At 40.4% G+C, this 11,191-nt stretch overlaps 1 protein-coding gene across 1 annotated transcript in view; it reads left to right on the top strand.

Moving 5' to 3' along the window:
* Positions 1-255: 255 nt before the first annotated feature.
* Positions 256-11,191, top strand: part of LOC105808526 (golgin subfamily A member 6-like protein 22) — a gene marked incomplete at its 3' end in the record, with an annotated part of 19,461 nt that continues 8,525 nt past the window's right edge. The window contains exon 1 of the mRNA XM_012642181.1: positions 256-491. Within this exon, the coding sequence (XP_012497635.1) occupies positions 256-491 (236 nt within the window). The remainder of the gene's footprint in view (positions 492-11,191) is intronic.

The following is an 11,191-nucleotide window of genomic DNA, read 5'->3' on the forward strand; positions in this document are numbered from 1 at the left end:
GACTCGGGGCCTGTTGCTTCTGCCCCCTCCTAGTTCACACGGACTTGCTGCCACAGGCTCAGGAAATCCAAACTATGTTTAACAGCAGCCTAATTTTAACAAAGAGCGTTTACTAAAGTTTTTTTTTTTTTTGCTAAAAAGAACATCAATACAAATAAATGTAAAATGTCACTGTGAAGTCAAATGTCTTATGAAGGTGAATACTGTGCTTGTTTTCCCAGGTAGTCAATGCTATTGAAGGTCTTCATTTAAAATATGGAGATTGGCTGGTTCTCAGTGGTAGAAGCAGAGAGAAAGGACTGGAGGGCTTTCTTCAAGCCATCTTGCCTCTTTGGGTGGGAGGCTGACGTGAAGGAAGGAGAGAAAATCAGTAAGAAGATGGAGAAGAAGCAACAGCTTGGGACCATTCCTAGCAAGAGCGCCAATACCACCAGCTCCTCTCTCTTTCTTTGCCCCCTCCGATGTGGAACAGCGATGTCTAAGGATGAAGTGTGAGAGAGCAGCTCCTATGCCACACCCCCGATCATTCTTTCCCTACGGAAGGACTTCCATGAACACAGACACTTGGCCTCTCCCTTTCCAATCCTTCACTCATTCCTCCATAGTGACAAGGACACGGAGTGAATCACCAAGAACAGGGCAAGGACGTTTGATTCCCAGTTTTATAGATGATATGAGGCCCTGGGTTAGGACTTCAAGACATCCCTCCAAGCCACCTGCCAAATGAATTTGTAAGTTTCTTCATGTGAAGAATCATGGGATATTCATCTTAATGGATATCTCTCAACATTCATTCTCTCCTGGAACAGAGGTAATATTGGGGAAAATGCTAGATTGTTTTTCTCTTTTGCTTTTTTTTTTCGTGTGTGTGTGTTTCTCCAACATAAGACAGCCTGGACCCAGTTAAGAAGAGGACGTGATCTTTCTCTCTCTCTCTCTCCCTTTCTCTCTGAAAAATAAAAAGAGAGGGTGGATCGTGATTAAGACAGAGGTGGTCTATTCAGTGCTCCAGGTCTCCCTGGGTCATACTGAGCTGAGAGCTGGCAGCCGTTGAGGGCCTACGAGACACACAGGCTGGGCCAGGGGACAGATGGGAGATGTGTCATACACTCAGCAGTGTCTGCAGCACCGTCAACTCTGGAGAAAAGGCCAAATCTTCGGGGCTCTGATCAAATTGAACAGGAATAGGGCACAGGTTTATCTGCTGGCTGGAGCAGAGTCAGCTCCAGGTTGGGGGCCCCGTTCCCCAGTGACATGAGTCAGCCCAGCCTCTCTCCTGTGCCCCGAATAGCATGTCAGTGACAGGCCAGGAGACGGGGGGTGGGGGAGGGCGGAGAACAATCTGAATGACTGAGCAATTCTACCAAAAAGACTGAGTTAAACCTCAAAAGAGAGTGTCAATTATTGTTTCCAACAGAGATTTAAACTGAACTAAAATTTTTCTCTCCACTTCCTAGCAGGTGGGCTCCCAGCTCATAAGAAAGATCAGGTCAGTTACAGATAATAAGTCTTACTAAAAATGGAATGTGTAAAGAGGATGTAGATTCTCTGAATATAGACTCCTCTTTATACATCCCATTTATAGGAAGAATAATTTTGTGCATTCCTTCATTCATTTTTTCAACAAACAGTGATTATTAAACACCTACCACACATGGAGAATTATGCCGGGCACTCAAGGATGCTGATTGAACTTGGGGGAAATGATGGATTTTTTGGTCCAGGAGGAATCCTGTCTGCCTAGACCATAACAGAAGGGTCTTTAAATAAGATTATGTCATGTGCGGGGGAAAGATGGACTCTGCAATGTACCTTAAATAGCTTAATGCTTCTAAAGCTCTACCTCTCTGGTAAAATAGTTATTATTCCACTTCGAATAACTAACCGGCTTAAGGCTATTGCTACTGACAACTTTCTCTGCAATAGGATGGAATATGGACTATAAAGAGACAGTAAAAATAGAACATGAAGCCCAACCAACAATTGGTCTGAATGTTTGTTTAGAAATATTTATGAGACAAGAATATCTTTGCAAAGCCATTCCTCAGGGTAATGAAAGAGTTAGGTAGATTATGGGGACCTAATCGGCTGTGCAGGTTTTTTAAACCCTACTATAAAATTGATGGATTCAATGCATAGGAGAAATTACAAAATATATCACACTGATAATTGGTACAAGGGGAAATACAAATAACAGGCAGGGAGAAATAATTTATATCTTTGCAAGTATAACCTAAGAAGTGCATACCAAAGCAAACTCGAGGAACTATTGTCACCTGAATTAGAAAAAAAAAATTGTATCATAAATTTGCTTTAAAAAGTGTTACACATTTACTGCAACATTACTGTTGGCATTAGTACAAACATTTTTTGGGGAAAAGCAATATAATAACAAACAGAGCAAAAAAGATTGTCATAAAATTTAACCTAGTAATTTTATTCCTAAGACTTTATCCTAAGAAAATAATTCAGTAGAAGGAAAGGCAAAAGAAAAAAAAAAGGCAGTCTCAATTGCTAACAATAGAACAATGAATTACATTACACAATAAATTAACATGCAGTCAATGATAAAAATAACTAAGAAAAATATATGGCAATGTGAAAAATGTGATGAAGTGTTACTAAAATAAAAAGCAGAGTGAAAAATGATACTACAATTACCACTGTGTAAAACATGAACATGTATCATAAGCCAAAATGGTAGTCAGTTGTGTTGGGATGACATTGTGATTTTTTTCCCCACTATTTTAAACATTGTTGCATCTCATTTTTTAATGAAAAAATATTCACAAATAAAATCTAAGCTCTCCCTCCAATATAATATGGGGGGTGCATCCTCTCTTAAATCTTGAATATAAACCGTCACATGAATGATAGCTGCACTCAGGGCTGGGAAATCGCTTTTAACCAAGATCTATAAGGAGTCTGTTGAGTGGTTTGAGGTGTGTCAGAATAGAAGTGGCACGAGAGAGAAGTCATTGCTTTTTCCAGGAACCACATTAGCCAGCTCCGTATCACTCAGCACATCTAACACGGCTAGAGGCTTCCCAGAACCCCAGCTTTCTGGTGACAATACTCCGCAGAAAGCATGGAAAAGCCGAACCAACACAGCCAGGCTGAAAGGTTTTTAATTAGATCAAAAGGGTCCACTGTGATCTGGGTTGCACATAAAATGTATTTTTTTTTCATCTATTTTCTCACTCAAATACTATTGTTATTTAGTATCTCTAGGATACATTTGGTCTGGTTTCATTTAACTTAATATTGTTTTATTACTTTATCTTATTTTTTAGGATACAAACATAACTCTTTATAAGACTTCAAGATGATTTCCTGGGTGTTTGAAAAGGAATCTGCCAGGGCCGTTCACCTAAGCTCACTCATACACACACACAGGAAAAGGTTCCAATCTTTTTGTTCAAGGACAGGAAGACAAAGAACTGGAAAGGACAAGGAAGCGGGGCCACCCCTTTTGTTTGCACTCAGCACTTTTGATCCCAAGACTTCCTGAGACGAAAGACAGCACAAACCACCCGTGCAGCAAAGCCAAGGACAGCCGATTTTTGTATTGCTCCAATTCCTCAGGAGAACCACCCCAGAGTGACCTCTCCGCTTTCCACAAAAGACAGGGAGACTGACACTGCTATTTCAATAAATAGATGCTACCAGAAGCCCTCTGATAGCGTTGTGTAAAACCTCTCCTCTGAGAAAGGAGGGTTTTCCCTGACATCCTTCTGCTCCGCCAGGAACCTCAGGTGACTTCTGTACCTGGGTTCATGTTTCACAGCTTCACGTCCTGCTGGGTTCCCATGCTCTCAAGAGCAGGTGAGCAGATAGGAGCGAAAGTTACTTTCTTTGAGCTCCAGCTCATTAGTCAAAATGAATAAGACCTTTTCCCTCCAAGAGCTTCTCTTTGTTTCTTTGTTACTACATAATGACCGCAAGCCACAATGAAGTTATCTCTTTTGATATATTAGAGAGCACATGGAAATTGGGCTCCAAAAATTCATAACCACTAAACTTACATCAACTTCTATATTTTGCCTTCTGACAATCATGTGAAAGTCCCAAGGATGTGAGAATTTTATGCATCTATGATTAGGCCTGGGCATGATTCTTCCCTTGGAATTAAACCCTACTTTGAGGAAAGGACACAGTAATGTAGTTTTAAAATTGCATAGCAAAGATGCTAAGGGAAAGGTCTGTATCAAACCTGGTATTTCCTGCAAAACAAGCATCACGTGGAGCATTTCGTGAGCTTCTTAAATCTGCCCAGACAATATGCTCTCATGCTGAAAAATGCAAAGCTTGGAAAATCATTTTCCAGTATCACCTTTTTAGGATAATATCTATTTCTTTAGCTCTAGAGTGGAGAAAATTCCATCAGTACCTATTCCCACTCTGTTCTTTATAAATGACCCACATATGTTTCTTTAAGGTCCAAGGAGCTTATTTTCTAAAATGTAAATTACTCTATAAACTACCATAAAATTCCAATTTAATTCATATACAGCAGAATAAAATGGCTAAAAGTTTTCAGGGGACACACTTTATGTAGTCAGGGAGAGGGCAGATATGATGAGAAAGGAAGGAAAATCTGACATTTTAGCCCTTTCACTTACAGTGAGGGTTAAATAAATATTCATGTAAGTAGCTCTCATGGAACCCGGGTTACTAAGCCAGCACTAATACAGCCATAACCCAGAGCATCCTATGAAACTTTGGTCTTTATAAAATATTTCCTTCTCAGATTCGCAGCTACTTATCCATAGCTACGATTCCTTGTTGACTAAAGACAGGTTTTACTACTTGAGCTGTTTTAGATCAAAACCAAATAAACTGAACAAACACAGCATTCGCAGTCAGTTTCCCTTGCAATTCTTTCATTCTGTGACCCCTCACTTCATCAACCAATATCAGCTCTGTTCACAAAGAAGTTCCTATGCAGTTTTATGGAGAAGTCTTAATCTATAGGAGAAATAATAATAATAGTGATTTTTTTTTTTAAAGGCTGTCATTGTATCAGTGTACTGGAAAATTTAACAACCGGCATATTTCTCTTCTGTCCCATCTTGTAGTGCCAGAAGCTCAAAATGACAGTGGTTGGTGGCAGGGGAGTTTATTAGGTGTGATTTCACCATCAAAGTTCAAATATGACTTTTCATGGGTTCCTATGCCTTTACCTCCAATAACTCCACAAGTTTTTCTCTGCATCTTTTCTTGTCTTCTAAGGAGTTGATAAGCCTCTCACTTCCAGTTTCATCTCTAAGCCCTCTTTATTAGTTTGTATATCTCTTTAGATGTTCAACAAAACAGAATCAACCCAATTCTCCAAGGAATCATGTCAGTTATTTGTGAGAGAACCTTCTCATAGGATTGTCTCTTATGATTACTGCATGCATAAAATCCTTTGTATTGTAACCCTGAGTAAAATAAGATTTTCTCTGGAGGTGCAGGAGTGGAGAGGGAAAGGAGAGAGAAAGATCTCCTGAGAACTTGCAGAAAACAATGCCCTTGAAAATTCAGGCTAGAAACAGGGAACAGGGAGTAGTCCAATAAGATTACCAAATTTTCATCTAAAAGAGAAGTCTTCTGCTTGTTATGACAAGAAAATTGCATGTGCAACCCTCAGGAGAGACACAGCCACTATTAAAGCCATGTTATGATTAATAGAATCAGCCCAGATGTTAACTTTCAGAACCAGGTAAGGAAGTCCCGCTTCTAAAACCTTCCAACATAATTACTCATAAGGGAGGATGGTAATAATTGCACATGCCCAGGATCCTTGTGGGTATACTTTGAAATTATCTACTATAAACCAGAAATTATTTCACGGTTTCTTGTTTTACTTTAGAAGTTTTGTGAATTGTGCATTCTACCCCATAAGGCACCCATGTTCATTTTAATATAAAAATATTATTTTAAATTGCCATTTATGTATCCCTGGGGCATGTTAAGTGCCTCAATTTAGTAAGTACCAAGTGTAGGGCATAGTTTAGACCTGTACAAAGCACTTGGGAACCCTGTTAAAATGTAGATTCTGATTGGATAGGTGAGGACCTGGATTCTGCATTGTACAAGCTCTCCAGGGGACTCTGGTTTAGACTGAGTAACCAGGACAGTAAGAATTGGGTCAGTCAAGAGTAGGGATTACAGGTCTTTGTGTCCTTACAAACCTGTATTGTGTAGATGGCTTTAATATCCATGCAGATGGCTTAAAATCAAGAAAAAGGAACTTCTCAGACCTGATTCAGGGAGCCAAGAAACAGAGCTGAACTCATTTTGGCCAGGGCAGTTGCAACATAAATATATTGTACAGTAAAGAACCAGAGTGGATAACCAAGATTTGTGTCTGGAGAAGAGATCACAAAGGAAGCAGTTTCTAAGAGGAAATGAAAGCCCACCAGAAAATTTCAACCCGCACAAAGCTTGGACTTTGGATATTTGAGCTCAGCATTCAAGCCAGAGAAGGGTATGTATGTGTGTGTTGGGGGGAGATACTCCTGCTGAACCAATGTGTGATCAAATTGTAGCTAACCTGAGATACAGAACATTGATTTCTACGCGTTAGCCATTGCTCTTTGGGAAAGTGTCGCTTTGTGAACATTAGGGTCTTAATTGGTTTCCTTAGGAAAATTCCCAACTTTGTCCTCTGTTGCGTTCTAAGTCATTTGTATGAACTCTTGCTTCTAAAGGGGAAAGGGATATGTCCAAATCTAGATGGAACTAACTACAGAGAAGAGGTCAGGTGTGGTGGGGGCCACAGCCCCAGAGGAGTTAGCAGGGACCTGTGTGGGTGGGGAGGCAATTGGGAAAGGAGCAGCTGCAGGAGACAGCTGGGACCACCTCTCCCCTCCTGCCTGAGAGGCCCTCACACCTGCTTTTTGCTTCTAAAGCTGAGCTGCCTTATTGCAAAAAAAATCTGGAATTTCCTTTGGCTTGAGCCAAAGCCCAAGACTGGGAGTTCCCAAACAGACTTCAGATTGGTGCTCACCCATGAGGCATTTTCTGCAGAGATATGAGGCGTGGCTTTGTAATTTTATCATCCTGCTTCATCCCAAAGAGTAGGTGAGAGGTGGAGCCATGGTGGAGTCATTGCTCCAGTGAAGCGTGGACAGTTGCTTTTTGCTCTGTTCTATTTAGTGTTTTATTTCCTAAATTTTTAGGGACGGATTTTAATTCATAAACAGTCACTAAGTAGAGCGCGAGTGTTGAGGAGTATCCGGACTGTCCACCTTCCCTCCAAGTCCCTCCCTGATGGTGTGCTGTGGCTCTAGCTCTCTCTCTGCCCTGTCTGCAGGTTGTCCCTACCTCTCCTCAGGAAGGTGTCAGCCAGCTCTGGCCAACCAGTGGCCCAGATAATCTTCTGCTCTATAATCAGCTGCAGTTTTAGGAGAGGGCCACTCGAGGCAAACAAGCCACAGAAAGTTGGCCATGCAACCAATCGTGCCCGGCCCCAGGAGCTACAGGGATCCAGGGCTTTCCTCTTGTTCAGCCTTCATCTCTTCTCTTCACCCTCTCTCTCAGACTCTTTATCTTCCTCACTCCCCACTCACATAAATATTTTAGAAAAGAAAGAAGAGGGTAAAGACAATTGCTATGAGAGAATTTGTACCCAAAAAATTTTATAGAGATACATACGTACAAACAGGTTGTGTAATTATCCTTACCCTGGAAGGCTTCATTCAAAGAATTTATAAAGATTTAAGTCAAAAAGTCAACCTAAGACCCAACAGGATATTCAGAACAGGAACATTCAATTGTTAGACATATATTTATCAAACTGTTAACAGGCACTAAATGCCGTAGTATATAAGAAGACAAAACAGCACGCGTACATACGTGTCCTCAAAGTCAGTTTCTTAACAGCTGTTTCTAGTTACGCTAAGTTTTTCTACATTCTGTGCACTTGGTTACTCAGGGAGACAAGGTCTTTGGTTATAATGAAGAACTTGAAGCATGAATCAGACATGCCAAGGAGCTGACCTGGTTTGCCAAATACAAATATTGTGGACATAAAAATTGAACTACAGAATGTATTTTATTGTTGTATTGTCAAAAGAAAAACTCATTAACCAGAATAGAATATATGTTTCCTAATAATCACATGATGCATGCATTTATTGAACAATTACTAAGGGAAAGGCATGATGCCGTTGCTTTAGCTGCATGAAATAATTCAATCCTTGCAAGGTACTGTGCTGCAGAGATAGAGACAGGACAGAACCACTTGAATGTCAGTCAATTTCACTGGCAGGAATGAACTGAAACCAATTAATTTCCAATTTTGCATCACCCCATTGCATCACCAGAATGAGTTTCTGATGAGCCAACCCCAGGTCATGTGCCTGATCCGTGGCTATGCCGTGATGGGGAGAAAAAGGATCTGGAGCCCCTAGGAACACAGTTGTCTTCCTCGCAGGAGGGAAACATTCCTGATCTGTTCCACCAAGGCTGCACCCAGAAATAAAGAGGTAACTCCCCAGGGAAAATCAGAACACCATTAAAAAGGCAAAATGTTGGGTGTTTAGGAAAGGAAAAATGCCAAAACACACCCGGAGAGGTTAAATGAGTTGTCCAAGTCCACATAACTACAAAATGTTCACCTCTGGACGAGAAGACAGGACACCTGAAGCCCAGTGTACATTCTATTACTTCTAAACTAAGAGCCAAACTGATCAATTTTATCTCTCCTCTTCCCTACTAAGAAAATACAAGCCAGGACCCCAAAATGGCAAGCCTATGTCAAGAAAGTAATAAGTAAATAAATAATAAATGGTAAAGACTTTAAAAGACCAATGCCGGTCTGGTTTTAAATCCTATCTCTGCTATATAACACCTGTGAGGATTGAATTATATTATGTAGCAAAAGCAACTAGCACGGTGCTTTTTTCTCTCAGTAATTGCTAAATAAATGTTATGCATTATAATGTGATTGTTAGGAAACATATTTTATTCTGATGAATGAGTTTTTCTTTTGAAAAGGTACCAATAGAAAATAACATTTGTGACTTTTGGATAAGCGAAGATTCCTTAAAAATTTCATAAACAGACATTTCAGCATTTACCATAAAAGGAAGGTCTAATAAATTGAAATACATGAAAAATTAAGAACTTTTATTTATCAAAAGAATCAAGAATGGGAAGGGAAGCCAGGAGTGGGAGAAGATATTTGCAATACATATAAATGACAAAGGACTCCCATTCAGAAAGTATAAAGAACTCCTTATGTTATTAACAGATATCTATTGCTGTAGGACAAGTTACCCCAAAATTTAGGTGCTTAAAACAGCAAATACTTATTATCTCACAGTTTCTATGGGTCAGGAATCTGAACATGGCTTAGTGAGCACCTCTGGCTCATGAGATTATAGACGAGCCATCAGCTGGGGCTGTTGTCATCTCAAGGGCCCACTAAGGGAGAATCTGCCTCCAAGCTCACTTACACAGCTGTGGGCAAGGATCAAGGGCTCACCGGCTGTTGGCTGGAGACATCGGTTTCTTGTTATGTGGGCCTCTCCATTGGGCAGCTCACAGCACAGCAGCTGGCTTCCCCTAAGACAAAGGCTGACAGAGAGGGAGGGTCAGCAAAACAGAAGTCACCATCTTCTTGTCACCCAACATCAGAAATAACATCTCATCACCTTTGCCCTATTCTATTCATTAGCAGCGAGTTGGACTGGGTGTGGTAGCTCACACCTGTAATCCCAGCACTTTGGGAGGCCCAGGAGGGAGGATCTTTTGAGCTCAGGAGTTGGAGGCTGCAGTGAGCTATGATTGTGCCACTGTACTCCAGCCTAGGTGACAGAACGACACCTTGTCTCTTAAAAAAAAAAAAAAAAAAGAGTGAAAGTGAGTCCTTAGATTCCATCCACACTCAAGGGAGAGGTACAAAAGGGTGTGAACACAGCAGGTGAGGTTCACAGGAGGTCGATTTAGAGGCTGCTCACCACTAGCGCGCAAATCCTTGAGAAAAGACAAAAGGCACAATAGAAAAATCAACAAAGAATTGAATGAACTCTTTAGAAAGAAAATATCTCAATTATCAATAAACATAGGAAACAGTACTCATTAGTCATGAGGGAAATAAAAATTAAGACCAAAATGAAATACTTCTGTACAACCAACAGAATAACTAACAATAAAAAGAATATTTGACAAGGATGTGGAACAACTGAAATTCTTATATACCACTGGTGGGAGTATACATCTATACAACCACCTTAAAAGACAATTTATTAAAGCTAAACTACATATAGTCCATGTCCTAGCACCACCATACCTTGATAAATACTTAACAAAATTGCATATATGTGTACACTCAAAAGGCATGTGTAAGAATATTCATAGAAGCTTCATTTATAATATGATAACCAAAAACCTGGAATAACTCAAATGTTCATCAACATTAGAACAGACAAATAAATTATGATATACTCATATAATTTATTACAATAAAGCAGCAAAAAGAACTACTGTTCTATTTTAACAACATGAATGAACCTTGGGATATAATGTAAGTAAAAGAAATGAGTTAAAAAAACATGTACTGTGCAATCATATTTATATAAAACTCAGAAACTGGCCCAACTAAGTCATGGTGAGGGGAACTAGGAAAGTAGTTTCTTTTGTTGGGACCGAATCACTGGGATGGGGCAAGATGGCAGAGTCTAGGGGCCTGGTAATGTTCTGTTTTCTTGATACAGTGGCACGGATCATTACCTGTGCGAAAATTCAATATGCCACATACATTTATGATTCATGCACTCTCCTGTAAGCATGTATTTCAATAACAATTTTGCTTATAAATTTTGTAACAAACTTTCTTCCTGCTATGCTATTCAGAATGGCACCTGGGAATAAACTCACTAATAAATAAACCTATTGAAAATCTGAGTCCATTGGTGCCATGTCCTAAGTTCTAGGCCGTAAAACCCTAAGTATCAAGAATTAGCTTTCTGGCTAGGTGAGGTGGCTCACGCCTGTAATCCTAGCACTCTGGGAGGCCGAGATGGGAGGATCGCTTGAGGTCAGGAGTTGGAGACCAGCGTGAGCAAGAGCGAGACCCCATCTCTCTAAAAGTAGAAAAAATTAGCTGGGTATGGTGGTGCACACCTGTAGTCCCAGCTACCTGGGAGGCTGAGGCAGGAGGATCCCTTGAGCCCAGGAGTTTGAGGTTGCTGTGAGCTAG

The sequence above is a fragment of the Propithecus coquereli genome, unplaced genomic scaffold, assembly GCF_000956105.1.
Source record: "Propithecus coquereli isolate 6110/MARCELLA unplaced genomic scaffold, Pcoq_1.0 Scaffold177, whole genome shotgun sequence".
NCBI classification, from domain to species: domain Eukaryota; kingdom Metazoa; phylum Chordata; class Mammalia; order Primates; family Indriidae; genus Propithecus; species Propithecus coquereli.